Below are 18836 nucleotides of genomic sequence, written 5' to 3' on the forward strand. Positions count from 1 at the left end.
TCTAAGAAAACAATATGGTTGAGCGTGAAAATGTAATCATAATCACTCATTGGAATTAAGATATTACACATAAAAGCGTTATATTTCTAGATTGTGATTAACAAATAGTTTTAAACCTATTCCATTTTCCTTCCTTTCATATTCTTACCGCATACAAAGCCATATATGGCGGATATGATTACATGCGGTAAGGGGTTAACAAAATCCGAATAAGGCTAGTACTAGCCTTTATAGATTTACAACATGCCGCCAAATACTATGTTCATCATAATCTCATAATATAAACTTATCAAGCACAAAGAGATTACCGAAATGTAGGCAACTACTAACAGTGTATGTAGAGATTTTATATTTTTATATCGCACTTTAGGATATAACAAATCTGAATGCTGGCAATGGAGCAACATACAATCAATATGCCTGTGATTAACTATCCAATAATGTGATTTTTGTGGTCAAGTCGCTAGACTTGCGACACGATGGAATATCTGGCGGTCAGCTGCGCCATGAACGCTTCTAGTTGAGCCAGGAAGCCACGATGCGCCGCGCTTCTTGCTTCGTCTGCGTCATTCTGATTGTGTCGGTGGTCAGCCAGTTCTGCATGTCGAAGCAGTGAGATGCCCTGCACAGAATTCGAAAGAGACAAAGGTTAATCTCTTTAAAACTCGTAGTATAATTTTTGTACATAGCGCCTTTTTAGTGACGGTTTGGTATAATGACTTACTATTTACGCTTTCATATTGAAAAAAAGCTTGGTGAGCTTACTAGATGGTATTATAACATAATACAAGTGAGTGTCAGTACCATGCAATAATACAAAGTAAAGTGAAACCATGTAATTTTGTACGGTATATTTGCTTGTACCTATGTATTGTAACGCCATCTAGCAAGCTAGCCAAGTTTTTTTCCTTACAGGGAGTAGTGGGAGTAATAGAATGTAATAAACTAAATACCTACTTATTATTTTATTTAGTCCTGACATGTTCTAATCTGAAATTGGTTTAAAAATCAAAGAGTTCCAGACCGAATACAGATTCTTATCTTTAATCAAAGTCGTCGCAGTCGATCTGCAATAACGATTTTCTCTTAGTTTCCCAATGCCCTAAACACTGAAACTATAAACTCACCGAGGCACTGTGATCGTGGGTGAGTTTTCCTTGAGATCGTGTTCGTACACGCCCAGAGCGTGCCACGGGTCGTAGGTGCCGTGGATGTTGATGGTGTTGTTCACGTTTGGCTCTAGGCCGCCAAACATCAGGTTCACTCTCTCCACTGCATCGTAAACGAACTCCTCGTCGAATCTGTAACAGCAATAACGTTTTACGTAGGCATTTCATATTGTCGATTATATTTTTTATAAAATTCATGGTTACTAAAAATGCAAATCGGGTTATCAAGATTTTTTCCTGTGCTAATGAGCCCAGGTCGCATGTTTGATTAGTTTGCGAATCTAACGCTAGATGTCACTGTTTGGTCTAGTAAGAATCCTGAATAACGCTATTAAGATTTTTCTTAAGAGAATGACCCCAGACGCCTAAATATTTCGATTGATTTTCGAATCAACGCTAGATGTCACTTCTATCTAGTAATTACATTGAATCGCGCTGTTAATTCTTGAGTTAGTTACCGCAAACGCCTACCATTTTTACAATACTAGATGTGGCTATTCAGCCTTGTGATTAAATATTCGAAAATACGGAGAATGAGGTTCTTCAGGTAGCGACCCTCTTTTAGTTTACAAATAAAAATCCTTAGTTGCGTTAAATTTCAGTAATCGGCCTTGTAGCCAACGTTACAATCGTTAACGCTCTGTAGCGTAGCGTAATCATCTCTCTCTATCACTCTTCTATATTAGTGCGATTGTGACAGTTGCGTTTCGTTCGCCCCGGAGCGTGAACGATATGCACGTTGGCTACGCGGGGGTGATGCGGCGGGCTGGTATCGTATCGCGGGGTTGCGAGTTCAAGTCTAGCCCGAGACAGTGAGTTTTCCACTTTTCCTTTATTTTTATATTTGTTTGTTTTCTAGCACAGAAACAAACAAACAAATAATCATTCCTAAGCATGGTGGTATCGTTTGCAGACGTGACTGCTTAATACAAAATTAATTTGGTAAAACAAGTGACGGCGAAGGGTACTATTTTTGTAATTAAGTCAAGTTCTATTTTAGAATACGCAAACACACCCAACTTGTCAGTAGAAAAAGGCGCGAAATTCAAATATCTTTGGGAGATCAACGTTTCGCGGCTACATTTATAAAATTTGCCGCCTTTTTCTATTAAGGATGTGTTTGTGCCAGAGCATATTATTATTAATATTTTATTTTAACTATTTTAATCATTGCATCAAGAAAAAATAAAAGGTCCTGTATTTATACGTTATACCTGTCTTTGGTTAAACTTTTTACTTTCAGATTGGATAAAAGCTCGCGTGATTTGACGACTCAGTGCTCTCGTGGTGCTATCCTCCATTTAATAAAAGAGAATTTGATCTAATTCAATTTCTCGTACAATTCTTACCTCTCTGTGAAAGCCTTCTTGCAAATGTCGACGTAGAAATCGACGGTAAGCCATATTAAGGGATCAAATACTGTGCCACTCCTGGGTGCGGTTTGGTAGTACCCATATTCTGTACAGGTCTGGTAGTACCAAGCTCGAGCTAAAAAAATAAATATATTATCGGAAAAACGTATTAAATACCGATATTGGATCGTACTATGTGAAAACGCTGTAAGGTAATGTTAAGGTTAAGAGAGCGGACTTTTTGAAAATTATTTTTTTCTGTCGAGTGAAAATAAAAAAATCTGGATTCGAATCGATGAAGTCACTAGAGAAAGGCCTCGAGATTGCTAATTAAATTATTGGTAACTGTATTGTGATCTAAAAAAGCGGTACGATTTTTCAAAAACTCCGCTCTCTTAACCTTAACATTACCTTAGAGCGTTTTCACATTGTGCGATCCGATATTGGATGTCCTTTGGAGAAAAACAGCCTCTCAGCCTAGGTAGTGACTAGTGACCCGGCAGAACTGTGAAGCTGGAAGACCTGATGGGTTCGATGGATTATCAGTGACGTGGCGTAAACTAACGTTCCTGTCTTTTCCGTGTTTGTGTTATGTGCAGATACTTATTTAAACATTTATTTATATATTTAATTCATTATTTAACTTAGCCTTAGTCTGACAGACTTACATAAATATACCTCTAGTTATTCATATAATAATAATAAATAAATAAGTACCTCCAGTTAACTATACGTAGATACTTTAGATACTCACAGTTTGATCGAGGGTTACTGTAAGTAGCAATCAGTTGAGAGTATTGCATAGTCCAGCAAGTTTGCAAACCAGCGGTTTGGGCGATGTAGCCGCCAATCTTCTGCATCGGTGTGGTGCCTAAAGATTAGTGATGGTTAATAACAGCGCCATCTGTTGTAACACACTCAATTGTTTTAATAGATAGCGGAGTAGCTAAATTAAGAGGGAAGTTACCATGTAGTTGTCCATACAAAAAGAGAAAATGATTTTACACTTCTAAATATTTTCCATCCTTCATGATTCTTTAGTATGTTACTGACACAATGAAAAACTAATAGGTTTATAAGCAGGGTTTTTCATGCTGTTGACGGGAAAAATGACGTCACGCTACATAGAGTATGATTCCAATTAGTTTTTTCGCAATAATTAATCATTTATCAACCTCTTTAGTTAACTGTAGGGCTAAGATGGCCGGCTCTTTATCATTTGTCACCATGCCTGTCACGTTCTAACAAGTATGTAAGCGCGAAAGTAATGGGCATAGTGGCAGATTATAAAAATAGAACCATGCTGCCACTGCATCAATCAATACAGAAACGTCTAACTAACTTTCATCTTTACTGTCAAGCAACAAAATAATAGATTGTTAGTTTATTTAGTATATATACGAGCCCTGTTTATAAGTTTTACCTTTTTTCAAAATGTTCAAACCAAAATAATAAAAAATTAAGCGAATCCTATACATCTAGAACATATTATGCCGAAGAGATCCACATCAAAATCAAAGTGATTTGTTAAGATTTAGTTAGTTGAAACAGTTTTCTCCTGAAATGGAATTTCATAGAAAATTACCGTTATTTCGTTAGATTCGAAAGCTAATATTCCCTCTTAAAACTGCCGTAAACACACCCAGCCCCAAAATTGCATGACAACTTAAAGAATTAATTTATTCATAATGTGTTCATGCAATTTTTCATCTCGTTGTACAGTCAGCATCAAATAGATAGTGACGGCCAAATATATTAATACAACTTTAGATATATTGGGTCACTTTGTATGTTGCTATCTATTTTATCCTGACTGTATAAAGTGGGTATACGGTACTGGGGGCCTACCGCGAAAACCGAAATTCGTCAATTGCGGGCATTATTCTCTGTCACTCATCTACGTGTTAGTAAGAGTAAAATAGAAAGATCTCCGCAATTTGCGGATTTCGGTTTTCGCGGTAAGCCCCCTGAGGTCTCGCTATTTCGGTGACAACGTTGCAGGGGAAGGGTGTTGCCGGTGTTGGGTTGATTTGCGCGTCTCTGACTGATCTAACCGTTATCATGCGCGTTAAACGATCTGCCATCTTGTGACTTACATTGAAAACTTTAATTTGACATTGTCACTTTACGCCAACAAGTAGGTGAGGGTGGGCATGGAGAAAACTCTCTTATGGAAGAACAGTTGCAAAAGTATCCAGCTGACAGCTATAAATCTCTCCAGAGTGGCGCCAGATTAGTTATGTACTTAGCCATGATGCCCATGATTGACGGAGTGAAGTGCGCTGTCAATTCTACGTATTGTGGCGCTACCTATTTAAAGTTTTTTAACTGATACTCTTTCATACACAGAGAGTGTTCTCCTTACCTTTAGTTACCCTCCATAAGCAGGTGGTTATTCCCAATAATTCACGCACACTCTCTTGTGTCTTGAGGGTCTGCCATTACTGGTCTAGATCGAAAAGTTAAACTTGACATTTACACATTATAAATAAAGGGCTCGTGTGCTGGCCCCTACAGCTCATGCACGCTCCCCTATAGCTTTTAACATAAGCAAATTAAGAGTTATTGATTGTTACTTATTATAGAGGTAAAGTATAAGAAAAAAGTACCCCCCTACTTTAATACCCAAAACAGGTGGCGCTGTATACGACAGCATTCATAGGCGCGAAGCATTATGTCAAGTTTGCATTTTTAGATTTAAGCCACGTTAGTGGTCAATTCTAATTAACGTTCAGCCAACACTGCTAGAAGGCAGACCCTAACTATGCGAAATAGAGCCAGCGTGAAGTGTTGGGGGCAGCACCTGCTTAGAAGCCACCAACGCGCTCAGTCTTTTTTGTGCCATATGTTAATGTGGTCACTGAATCGTCAAATCAATAGATCTTTGGCATAAACATGGATTAGTTAAGATCGTTCTCTGCTGGGTAGAAGTCGGTTCTAAAAGCGGGCAATTCGTTATCCATACCGTAAATATTTCCGGCAAAGTTGTTGCAAATGGCTTGAAGGTCGCCGGGCCGTGCCGACTGTACGCTACCGGAGAACCTCCAGCTGATCAGACCGGAGAAGTACCCTAGTTCGTAAACGTCATCGTAGTCCAAAAGTGGCGAGCATAACCTGTAACAAAGAGTTAAATATAAATTGTAGCATGCGTCGTGGTCGTCGGAAATGTCTATCTGGGAGTTGAAATACGAAAGCAGAAGTACTTAATTTAGAACTTGTAACATTTGCTTCACTCGCGACCGGGAGACAAATAAAGATCGAGCCGTGAGTTGGACTTTCGGTAGCCGCGCGGCATGCTGACAATGCATAATCTGTCCTTAGAAAGTTAGAAGTTCTAAAGTGTGCTTCAAAGATGATATAGATGGCGCTCTACTATGGCGCTGTGCTATGAACCTCATAATTAATTTACAGCACAAAGTTAAAAATCGTAGCACGTATTTTTCACCAACATAAGGCTAATAACTTCTATCTTACGTACGGCGGAAACAAAATAAAGCACCAGCTAGTTTCCATTATGCCTCTTTGTATAATCATGATGCCAGGCAATTTGACTCAAGAAAGTGACAAAAATACCGATTAGATAATTTATACCTGAACGTTGGCATAATTACTTGTCGATATTGCTGCTTCGGAAGTTTGCACTACTTTAAAAGTCTTTTTTTTCTCAGAGTAGGTTCACGTTTACGAGTAGGTCTTGGTCAGTGCAACAGTTAATGTATGATGGGTTTTCTCTGTGATGTGATGAACTCGGTGCTTAGCCTTTGATCGCCAAATACAACTAACGCGCGTTTTACAGCCCAATATCAACCTTCCTGCATTCCGACAAGATTCACCATGTCGCGCTGCACACGATAGGCGTGGCGTTCAATATATGGGTTATGAAATTCAGGGGTACGTACCTATAGGCCTGTTCTAATTCACGCCGGCCCTCTTCGGTCTTCAACGCTTCCACGGTGTCCAATATGCCTTGTCTGATGGTCGATATGCACTGCTCGCCGCCTTCCGCGTAAAACGCGTCGTGCACTACTTCCAAATAACCTGGAATTAGAAGATTGAACAACAAATGTATGAACGGTTTTTGAGCGACTTGAAGAAGTAACGTGTCCTCTTAAGCGACTGAAGTGAGGATACCGCTGTTTGAACCACAGCGCCATATTGACAGCATAGGAACATTATAGGAACCTCCGTAGAGAACGAACTTGCTGTCGACGAAACTGGCATTTATTGCGAGTTCTACCGACATTACATACTTATAAAGATTAACCTACCAGTGAAATCAACTTCTCCTTTAATCGGGCCACTAGACGCTACCACCCCCTCGACCAAGTGCGGGTACCGCTGTTTGAACCAAAGCGCCATATTGGCAGCATAGGAACCTCCGTAGAGAATGAACTTGCTGTCGGCGAATTGTGGCGCTTGCTTCATGTTCTGGATGAAGTACGCGAGGTCGGCCAGGGCTTGGTCGACGTTTAGGAAACGCAGGTTTTCGGTGGTGAAGTTTCTATAAAAATTAACGTAGAACATGTAGAAAGGAATGTTTTAAACATATGGACAACTGCTTTGTGTTTGAGTGTGCGTGTGTGTGTGTGTGTGTGTGTGTGTGTGTGTGTGTGTGTGTGTGTGTGTGTGTGTGTGTGTGTGTGTGAGTATGGAGTCAGAACCTGCTGAAAGGGATCAGAGAAATGAGTTAAAAGTATTATTCTAAATGACTCTTGAGAATGTACTTCTTTTGAGCGTCGGCGCCTAGTCAACTCTACGGCCACTGCTCGACGCAACGTTGGCGCAACTGCCCAGCAACGCCATTTTCCATAACGCTGACTCAACGCCGAAGCTCAAAAAACGCTAGTGTGTGTGGGGTGCCCTTCATTTTATCGTAAATAAGTTTTCGCTAAGTTCGTAAAACTTACTTATTATATACGTTTTTAATAGCAACATCACAACTGTAAGACGGATTCTAACAGACAAATTACTTGAGTGAGCGAGTCGTATGTGTTAGCATATTATTGTATCGATTAACGTATTAAGTTTACTAATAAGTTTTGGTTTCTTTGTTCAGTATATAATATAATAAGTATTAATATTTAAAAATATTAGTGGTAACACGTTGTAAAAAAAAAAAATCTAGTGCTAACCACCAATTATCTGTTAACCTGTTGCTACCGGTGGGAACCTATAATTGGCTCTTTGTTATCTATATATATAAGTATTGTACAATTTATAGCTTTGGTTCTCCGAACAATAAATAAATAAATGGGTTTTATCTATGTATAAATTGAACACTCTAGGCTTACTTATTTCTCTATGATAATATTCATAAATAAGGCCCAGTTTCGTAAGTAGGTGCGACGCTGAGTTAATGAGATTACGTGGCTCGCGGTTTTGGTTCTTAGTTTAGTTTTGCTAAGATGAAAAGGAGTTATCATTATTATGTATACGCACGTGTAAGGCACAGTCTCTCCATAATATCGGTGTTCAGTGTACACCTGATAACCGCCGTTTTCGCGAGCCATCTCGAACATGTTGCCAGCCAGCAGCCACCCCGCCGCGATGTTCCATTCGCCACCCACGAGGATGAAGACTGGTGAGCCGGGGCCGGCGAAGAATTGCTCGTTGAACATGTAGCGCTGGGGAGAATACAGGAGAATGGAGGAGGAAAATACGGATATTACTAGATCTTACGCCGGCGAGCCATTCGCGAACATGGCGTATTTGTGATAGTAGAATGGTGGCAAACTGGCAAATGGCAATTGGACATGTATCTTCTTCTTTGCGTCCCGGCTTATTACCACGGCTAATGGGAGCCTGGCGTCGGCTTGGAAACTTTTTACGAAAGCAACTGTAATCTGACTTTCCAACCCAGAGGGAAACTCGGCCTTATCGGGATTAATTCATTTTCTCACGATGTTTTCCTTCATCTTAAAGCGACTGGTAAATACCGGTTTGAACCCGGATTAAAAGTCATGCTCTTATCTTACCGCTACCAACACTTGAAAAAGAAAAAGTACATAACAAGAAGTAATGCACAACGCTTTTAATAGTCGGCAATCGCTTGTTTGGTGAATGCTTGTTTAATTGTCTATAAAGAGATTCCATTATTCAGAAGACAAGTCAAGCTTTATTTTATTATGGTACTTATAAATCATGTTACCATCAAAAACGTGTCCGAGTTCTGTGGATTAAAGTGGTCCAGCGGCATCCGGATGTAGTTCTGGAAGACGTTGCGCGTGCTCATGCGCGCCGCCTCTGGGGGTGGCGGCATGTCGTAGCGCAGTGGGGGCTCCACTACCCGCGGGTCCGGCACGACTTCGGCACTGACGCTTGCTAGCAGGAACAGCCATAACTGGAAAATAATTTTTGATTAAGTTAATATTTTTACATTTTTCGTTAATAATGGATACAGAAGGATAAAAACCGGTAATAATATTAGTATCTTGGAAATCTGATAATTTCTTTAAAAATACCCAATAAATTGTATCTATTATTATTTTGAATCGCATGATACTATTTGTGTGAGCAGTTAGACATTATTAGGTAAAAATCATTCCCAGTTTTCATCCCGTTTCACCCCGCCATCTCTATACCTGACCTCACCTCACCTCACCTCTCTCTCTTTACCTCAGGTAACGGTCGGCTGAGTAGCAATAATTTTGACAGGAAGATGTCACGGCATGGCAAAAATTGGAGGGACCAAATGGCCAAGAAAGCTATCTACAGGAAATAATGGAAGATTCTAGGCCGACAACGAGTAAAAATTGTTATTAAGTAGGTACCTATGTAGAGTTATTTGTAATACCTATTACCTATGTTTTAGTATCAGCAACAAAGGCTAGCTAATAACAATAACTACCAACTATGTAAATTATACAATCGTCTGATAATTTATATACAACCTTGCGTACCTCATAATTGTTGTATGGTGTTTAAATTTAAGCGTTGTGCTTATAAGGCCTTCTACAAAAATGATGAGATTAATGAGGCACGGCCCGTAATGTGAAAATTATTTGTTTTGAATTATTTATTAACGCAAATACTTTCAATATTCTGTCTTTGTACTTAATGCAGTCGTTTAGTTCTTATAAAATATTAATAATAGTTAATAAATTTGATTTTGTGTATGATTTTTGGACTTCGAACATCAAACATATATTTTGAAACCAAACTTTTCTAAATGCAATTTTTAGGTACATATTTAATGTGAGTAGTACTTAGCTAACTTACCAAATACATTGTGCTACTGCTAATAAATCTTCACCGCAAGAATCACATATACATTATTATACTATTGGTATTTGATTAATTTTGCTAATTATCATATCAGAAGCCTGATGCGATAGTGTTGAATATTTAGTTAAAGAATACTTATCGTTATCGACGATACATTAATCGTAACGATTAAGAGATAAACTGACCCAATCCCAACTAAGCCAATGATAAAATGATAAGGTTAGGAAATTAAAGGTATGTAAGTCACCAGAACACCAATTTTGGGTATTATTTGTTAACCCAATCCACGGTTAATTCCAAAGACGTCAAGTGACGCCCGCGGCTACAGCTCCATATCAATCTTAGTGCATTCCGATAAGGTTCACAATGACAGGCGTGGTATTAAAAGGGTTAAGAGGTGTACAAACCGCATTGATAATCGCACATGCATGCATTGGTGACGTTTGTAGAGCCCATTGCATTGGGGTGCAGCTCCGAGCGCTTGCAACCAGAGGATCCAAATATATGTATTAATTGTGTATTCGTAACTGCATACTGCACAAGATTCCTATCTTTAATACCATGTACCTATACATATAGGTATTAAGAATACCTAGACTGGCAGAGAGAGGACCAGAGACGCGTACATTAATAAAAACAGGTTAACGTTGATATTGGTAAACCGAGGTTATTTACTTTGGATCGCGAGCAATTGAAAACAATGATCTTCTTGTTGAATTGGTTTCTTAACGCTTTCATAATGTTGCCAGTTGAACCATAAAATTCATAACCTTGCGTTCAAAAATCAACTTCCTCCAAAATCGGTGATCAATGTTTCCCCGCGACTCAAAGTATAACCCCAGTTTAAAGCATTGCGTTTGAGTTAAGACCTCTGCATATCACCGTAATGCCGTTTGTTTTAGTCTTTTAAATAAGTATATATTTTATTAGATGCTTGCAATCCATACGGAAATGCGAATATGACTCTAATGAGCCCAATTCAAATAAAACAACGTGTGGCGGTGAAGAACTAGACTTTATTTGAAGATTGACAGTATTTACTATTTATCTATGTCATATACGATACACGTATAAAATCATGGTAAATATTATCGTGGTAATTGAATGCAGTTTATTGCCCACATAAATCATCAGGGCAAATTTTTTATTCAAATGTTGACTGCTAAAAACTAAAATGGATGCACTGGGAATGGGATTTTTTTTTATAAACACCATGTAATATTTATAATTTAATTTCATCTTTCTCATATCACAGACACGATAACTATAATACTAATAATACTAAAAAGTTATATTCTAAGGTCATTACGTATTCTATTTTAAGCCTCTTTGTTGTGTTTTGTTAATTTTATACATGCTGTCGGAAAGTTACCATTGCGAAATATTCACATGGAATAATTTTGGAGCTTGAAACTTCTCATTTTACTAAATGGAAACTCCTGAAATTCCTGAGAAATTATCACGTTTTTTTTTAATTTCCGCAACTTGGAACAATACATAGGTTTACAGGTATTAGTTATGTTATAAACTGGGTAATTTTGAAGGCATTGATATACTGTCGCATTAATCTCTCTTATAAGGTAAAAATAAAATAAATTGGTACTTAGGGTAAATCAAACAAAAACTACTGAAAACTTAACCATTATTAAATGCTCTAGCTTTTATACTATTAAATGGGGTGACATTAAAATGTGATGTACTTAATAGATTTTTCTCAATAGTAAGTAACTAAATATATATTGTATGTTTCTGTCAAGGTTCTGTTTAACTTGAATTCAATCCATTGCTACGCACTGAGTTATCAGTATCGCAATTTGACACTAAATCAATTAAAAAATCAATATGTCATTATAAAATAAACTACTGATGTAAACTCAAATTTCAACGTTGATATTTTTGATAAGAGAGAACATGACCAATGTCAAGGTTCCTGACTTCCTACAAAGTTTTGACCCACACTCAAAAAGTTTGAAGACCCTTGAACTAACCAATCGAATTGCGTTGTCGTTTTAGCCAATGAGCGTTCAGCATTTGCTTCCGTACTGTCTTGAGCAGTCGCCAGCGCCGCACACGAGTTTGCCGCTGCCATGGCCATTTCTGTACGGCACTTCGCCAATCCAGTTGCCACTGAAACAAAAACGCATTTAATCGATTTGCAAGACCGAAGTGATCCCATAAGAGCCCCGACAAAAAGTTTCGTACGGAGCTCTAAAAAACAATGATGCATTTAGTATTCAAAATCACCAATCAGTTAATAATAAAGACTACTAACTCTTTATAAAAATTGCATGACTATGCAAATACTACAACAAACTCTTTATTTCAGGAGTGTCGTAATAGAGAGATGATTATAAAAGCGTTCCGTACAAATTTTTTTTTTAAATTATTGTTCAGATATTACCCTGTTCTTGTAGTGTAAGACGATATTACTTGTCAAATTTCATAGTTAAACGGGAGTATCCTATAGGTAAATTTTGATTCCTTTGAGAGTGTCGAAATATACGTTTTTTGTGGCATAACCGGCCGTATTTATTTTTCAACGGTAACTTAGAAGTTATATTTTTTCACAGCTTCAAGGGACTGTAAACCCGAGTAAATGGTTTTAATTTCCACTCGTTACCTACAAGTCTGCCCGAGATTAAGGGTCTCAACAGAGACGGACGGACAACAAAGAGTTCCGTTTTTTTGGTTTTGAGGTACGCAACCCTAAAAACGTAGGTCCCAGCGACTTACATGATTAATTTATTAGGTACATAGGACTGAGACCTCTTTAAAGTCACGCCATCTATTCTATTTCCGTCTTCTCGTACATAACTTAATTTATTAAAAAGGATAAGCAGTTTTTATTATTATCTGGTCTTCATCAAAATAATAACAATACGGCATTGTGTCATCAATAGAAGGTTACAACTTAATTAACCTCCTAAATATCCTACAGATTATGATCTTGATGATCATACATTATATTTCCTGGTTCAAAAAATAAAAGATGTAATTTTAGGTAATTGCAGGTAAGAATAACTAATGATAGCCGAGTGTTTGTCATAAAGGCTGGTGGATGCGACTGGGGACCGTAGGGCTGGCAACTACCCCGCACAGGGCATTAGTATTGCAATTCAGCGGGGTAATGCTGCCAGCATCTACGGCACCTTGCCGAGGGGTGAATTTGTATTTTAGTTTAGGTTTTTTCTAGTTAATATTAAACTTTATTTTCCATAAAGGAAAACTCAGTGAGGAAGCCTGACCCAAAAACAAAGCTTGGTTTTCCCTCTTTAGTTCGATGACAATAGTTTTCGTCAGAACCCAGGATTCCTTTAGAATACGAGCAGGAAAATACTGTAATATAGAAAATACAGGCTGTTTATTTAGTCACTTGCAATGTTTTACGGGGTGAATTATATAGGTCATACTGAGCAACGTTTACTGAGGGACCAACTCCGAAAATAAAAAAAATACTGTTTCATACATTTTGGCTGTCTGACCTTGACATTTTCTATGGGAGAGTAATTTTTTTTTCGCGATAGAATCGCATCTATTAAAGATCAAATAGCTTGTTTTAACTTACCTAAGTTATTTATGGGTAATTTCGATTAAAGTATTAATGTCGTGCACAGGACAGAGTAGTGCCGGTCTAAAAGTGTATTTGTTAATGAATATATTATAGGCGGAGGCGCCTTTTTCATTCAATTGGTGTGCCAGACTATAAATGAAAAATGAAAATAATTACGCTGGTCCGTAGTTGCAGACAACTGTGAATTTGTTCCAGCTTCCGTCGTGATGTTGTGACACAGCGCAACCGACGTGTGTTGAATCGGACCATATCATCTGTAAACAATTTTATTTTGATTTATTGTTTATCATTTAAAAATAATGAATGAGTTAAGATATCATAACAACGGCTACACAGAACCCGCTCTGCTCTGTAGGTCTGTTAGAAGTCAGGGGTTAGCAAACCGTGGCTCGCGAGCAGTAATCGGCTCTTGTGAGGTGGCTCTTTGGAATTCCGGGAGAATTATTTCACACAGTTTGCTTTTTCAAGAAGTTTAACTACCGGGTACTTTTATTTTCATTTGCATAATAAAAGGCAATATTGTCTCCAGTAGAGTGCCTTTTTACGTATGGAGTATAGTCATTAGATTTGTAGCTGGCCCCGAGCGGCTAATCCTTTCTCTCTATTTATGAATATAATGTTACGCAAGTCATTTTTAAACACTAATACTCGTAATTTAATAAAGCGCACCTGCGTGTAGTGTCCAATCTGCTTGCCGCTTGTAAAATCAGACCCCTTTATGGGTCCGAAGGTATAATCCTTGTACTCTTCAAACCACGACTTTAGAGCGTTATCCACGTTCAATTTGTACGAATTGTCTGTGGTCATATACCAGTAGAGATTTTCGCCCGTTTGGTACTTTCCGGATCCTGAAGAAAAATAAGAAAATAAATTAGGAACGCATTTAAAGAGTAAGCGTAGAGGATAGGCTTTGAGTTTATAAAGAAAGTAGGTAGGTATAGTAAATACCCCTATGATGGGACTGGCACCAGTAATGGGATGGTATAGAAAAATCCTGTAATACAAATATTTACTGTCAGTTTTTAACTTCTGCCAACGTTTTACCATAAACAAGAGCAATAGAGCTGCTTAAGTTTAATGTTTCATTGATATTTATTAGTTTGAAAATTAATGGCGCCATACATCCTATGACTGGAGCAAAAAAAAATAGTTTACTTTACGTGTAGCGGAGGTAATTTCAGCTTTCTAGCACTAACGACCACGGAGCAAGGCCTCGGACAGACAGACAGACGGACATGGCGAAACTATAAGTTCCTCATCATCATCATCAGTTTTTTTGTTCAATTTTATCCTTTCTAATCATCGTTTGTTTATCTTTGAGCCTTGAGACATTATTAACACATAGTTTATATGTACAATAAACTGCAAAAATATCTATAACTTAATTGCTTATTAATTGAAAATTGTTGTTTGGAATTTTCCATCAAAGTATCGACCTGCTAGCAGTACTATTAGCACAGAATCTGACATCTAAGACACCAATTGGACAATATATGTTATAGTAAGTACGGTAATAAGGGAAATTTTAACATCAAATACTCACCGACTGTTCTATCAGGGTTATGACCCGAAGGGTTTGTGGAAGCCCAATGCGCAGCCTTGGCGGCTAGTTCTTCGTCCCAAATCTGTTAAAGTATGAATGTCATTAGTAACTAAATTAAACCAAATACATTCATATACGTTCCGAAATCATTATTAGGTAAATTTAACATCGAATCTAGTAAGTAAGAGATATCGTTCGGTTTACCAGTTCCGATTCCAAATGTAGCTAGTTTCAAAATCAAACTACAGGCGAGTAGTTTAAAAAGTCGAATCTTGAGCTTTGCCGGTTTCGATTTCGAAGTATAAGAGGGAAACAAACTTGCAGCGAGTTATATCTTACAGATCATTATTCAAATATACCATAAAAATAGTCTAGATATAAGTAAGCGATGAGAAGGAAAGGAATAATGGAACCACGAGGCGAGGGACGAGTTATTCTCGCAACAAAAATATTGACAACGACAATGCAAATCGTTAGATAATTATATAGGTAACCATCTTCGATCTAATCTGAGTTAAAGTACATAACTAATTTCACAATACCGACTAATTTGCCAAATTAGGATTTCAATTTCAAACCTAAAAATGAGTAAATATCTCATAAAACCCTATTGGTTGAAGATCCACAATTTGAAAATAATAATTTCATAAATTTACCTATGTATAGTTTACGGATCGCTACTTCATCTTCGAGGGTTATTTTAATGGATAGCGACGTATTACCTAGTTTACTAACATAGTTTGTTTAGGCCCAATACTATAATCAAACGATAGGTAATTTAAAAAAAATGTTATCCAGAGGGGCAATACGCGACGCGGCCAGCCTTCTGCGCAACCTACCAAGCGATCACGACGTAGGACAATTCTTTAATTTATAAGTTTTTAATTTTAGTGTTTGGTCGTGATTTTAGCCACTTACCTATGTTTAATGGAAATTGAGATTAATCTTCAATATTGCATGAACAAAGTATTACATAGGTAAATATTCAAATAACACTTCTAACCTTATGCAAAAATATGCTTACCACTGACTTCATCTTTTCAGCGCTTGGTTGCTCGTGTATTTTCCCATTTGCCACCTCAAGACGCCTTGAATTATGACCATCTACGAATTGGTGAATTTGCTGACACGACAAATTTAGCACTGAAATTTAAAATATGCGTATTGTTGATATGATATAGCTTCAGGTGCGGATGCTGTCAATCAACCGGCTTCGATTTTCCGAGACATCCTACATTCAGTTTTTACCTTAAACTATTTGAAGATTACGTTCAGTCTTTACGCTTTGGTAAATTATGAAAATGAAAGTAAAATAATATGTTTCGTTTTGGCCCTTCTTAAAAGAAAATTAATTGCTAATTAGGTACAAACTGAAATAAAAATAACGTACATTTGCATTGCGCTATTTGCGCTAGCCCGATTATGGTAAAAAATAAGAGCACACGAAAAACCATTGTTTTAACAACTGCCGCTTGCCGACGTTGACTGTTGACTGTGATTTTGATTGCGAGTCGTTTGTGTTATACTGTACCATAGTGTATTTATATACTAGAGTAAACAGTAAGTGAGTAATGCATACAAGCCTGTTGTGACGAAATTACAACGCAGGAAACTTTGACTAATTTATAGGGTTGTCAAAACGTAGGTACGTCATGAATGAATCAATTTCAGGAGTAGGAAATCTTTTAAGGAAAGAGACAAAGATTTAAGGTGTTCAAAGAGCAGCCTTTCTCTAACTTTATTTGGGAAAATAAAAGAGCCACACGCAAGTTACTAACCCTGATTTGCCAATTGCTGATTTATCCAAAACGTATTATTTATTATACTAAAATCAGAATTTAAAGTATTTGATCCTAATCAATTATATCCTTATAGGTGGGGTCCGACTCAAAGGATTCCCTACAAGTGTTTCTCTTGTCCTGGTGTTTATCTTACTTCACGGGTTCAATGAATATAGATTCGCAAAACTAAGGTTGCGTGATAATAATAAGTAAATATGTATATTTGATGGTTATCTCTTTTAACCCCTAATGAGAAAAGTGGATAACCCGTCCGATGTTCTTCAAAGGAGTTATCTACATGAGGAGTTAATGGGTGTTTTATTCATAGCGATAAAGCACATACTCGTTCAGCGATTTATGGAGGTCTTTACAAACGGTCCTTCTTCTTCCTCGCGTTGTCCCGGCATTTTGCCACGGCTCATGGAAGCCTGGGGTCCGCTTGGCAACTAATTCAAACCTGTTGGTCTTTACAAAAGGTATTAAGTACTTAACTATTACCAACTAAAGATAGTCATACTATTTTTTCCTGCACCAACATACACAAATGTCTCTGTTTGACCCAATGGTTGACTGGTAGAGAATGCCTTTTGGCATTAAGTTCGCCATTTGTACATTTTTCTTTATGTGTGCAATAAAGTTTAAATAAATAAATAAAAATAAATAAATACTATCGCGAAATAAGTATTCGCTTCTTTTTTGTTTAAAAAATATATAAAATCAAACTTGTAAGTAAGTTTAGTATTTCTTTTGAGATTACAGTTCCTCTTGAATCTGTTTCAGCTAGGCTACCATACTTACCATTCTTATACATATATTATTCTTTTGCTTCTTCTTCTTCTATGCGATGGACTGACCAAATGAAATCTGCCATGAAGAGACCCTTGAACGCATTTACCAGAATGACCGCCAACCGCGAAAAATGACGAGAAATCGTACGACAAGCAACATCTGCACCTGATGTCAGCAGTTGACTACGACGCTCTGCAAAGAGTACAACGACAAAGAAGAATTATTCTTTTCTCCAGTAAGGCACGCTTTGAGTCTCAAGAGATGTACCTTTTCCCACCAGCGATTGATATTCCCACAGCTAATCATGCTTGCCAGCAGAATCATGCTTAAGTACGAGTAAATACTCCTTATCTATGTACATATTTAGAGTGCGGAACATATCATAAATAATGTATTATAATAAAAAACTCGGTGAAAATAATATTTGCACTTTACAGTAGAGTCTAATATTTTCATGTCAGTCAAGCTCAAGTCGTTTAAACTTATTTTAAACTTATTTTATTTTGTTTTTAGTATTTGTTGTTATAGCGGCAACTGAAATACATAATCTGTAGAAATTTCAACTGGTTAACTATCACGGTTCATGAGATACAGCCTGGTGACAGACGGACGGTCGGACGGACGGACAGCGGAATCTCAGTAATAGGGTCCTGTTTGATCCTTTGGGTACGGAACCCTAAAAACATAGAGTCAGACTAAGATAACTTTGCAGCGATTTTTATAGCACAGACGTGCAAGTATTATACTTCTATGGAATTATGACGTGTTTACTATAAGTAAATTCATTATATTATTTAGTTTTTTTTTTATCATTTCCTAATTTTTTGTCGTAACTAAATATGTCTACCTATTATTATTGTATTTTTTATTCAGAACTAAAGGAGGCTTTTTTTAGATTTTTTAGGGTTTCGTGGTCCACTAGAAATCCTTATAGTTTTGCTATGTCCTTGTATTGTCTCTATGTCCTTCCGAGGTTTGGATCAGTGATCGTTGAACTAGAAAGCTGTAATTTGGCATGGATTTATATAGTCAATCATGCCGATAAAGTCTGATAAGAGGTGTATCCCTACACGTAAAGTGGCGATGTTTTTTTCGCTTCAATCATAGGGTTGCATCAGTGTGAAATGCGTTAGATACGTCTTGTAAAACAAATAGGGGACTTCAACAAACATTTTTATACCTAAGGTAAATATTTTCGGGAATAATCGCTCCGACAGACAAAACAAGAGACGCCACACCTAGCCAGGGACATGCCTGCTCCGGACCAGCCGGTATACCGAATTCTGTGGGGAGTGACATGCTCTAATATAGGGGAAGGATAGATATTGTAAGGTGGGCTAGGTTATGTCGTCGTGCGAAAGCGTTGGTGGTACCTATGCTACTCGTCTTTTCCGTCTTCGTAATATC

The 18836-nt window shown here is 37.5% G+C and overlaps 2 protein-coding genes across 3 annotated transcripts; both read right to left on the reverse strand.

Moving 5' to 3' along the window:
• Nucleotides 1–18: 18 nt before the first annotated feature.
• LOC133520689 (putative serine protease K12H4.7) lies at nucleotides 19–11867 on the reverse strand. 2 transcript variants are annotated; one of them, XM_061855297.1, is made up of 10 exons: nucleotides 11734–11867; nucleotides 8670–8861; nucleotides 7961–8145; nucleotides 6790–7022; nucleotides 6421–6559; nucleotides 5487–5635; nucleotides 3276–3392; nucleotides 2519–2657; nucleotides 1128–1301; nucleotides 19–622 (listed from the first exon to the last, which is right to left on the reverse strand). In XM_061855297.1, the coding sequence occupies exons 2-10, from the start codon at nucleotides 8778–8780 to the stop codon at nucleotides 517–519; spliced, it is 1353 nt and encodes a 450-aa protein (XP_061711281.1). In that variant the 5' UTR covers nucleotides 8781–8861; nucleotides 11734–11867; the 3' UTR covers nucleotides 19–516. The 2 variants fall into 2 exon arrangements, with proteins under 2 accessions (XP_061711281.1, XP_061711280.1); XM_061855296.1 differs by lacking the exon at nucleotides 11734–11867 and adding an exon at nucleotides 9740–10029.
• On the reverse strand, nucleotides 11735–17301 carry LOC133520692 (scoloptoxin SSD552-like). The gene is made up of 6 exons (XM_061855304.1): nucleotides 16250–17301; nucleotides 15884–16002; nucleotides 14860–14941; nucleotides 13986–14164; nucleotides 13473–13570; nucleotides 11735–11872 (listed from the first exon to the last, which is right to left on the reverse strand). The coding sequence occupies exons 1-6, from the start codon at nucleotides 16311–16313 to the stop codon at nucleotides 11770–11772; spliced, it is 645 nt and encodes a 214-aa protein (XP_061711288.1). The 5' UTR covers nucleotides 16314–17301; the 3' UTR covers nucleotides 11735–11769.
• Nucleotides 17302–18836: the final 1535 nt, after the last annotated feature.

This window comes from Cydia pomonella, chromosome 8 (assembly GCF_033807575.1).
Source record: "Cydia pomonella isolate Wapato2018A chromosome 8, ilCydPomo1, whole genome shotgun sequence".
Classification (NCBI taxonomy): domain Eukaryota; kingdom Metazoa; phylum Arthropoda; class Insecta; order Lepidoptera; family Tortricidae; genus Cydia; species Cydia pomonella.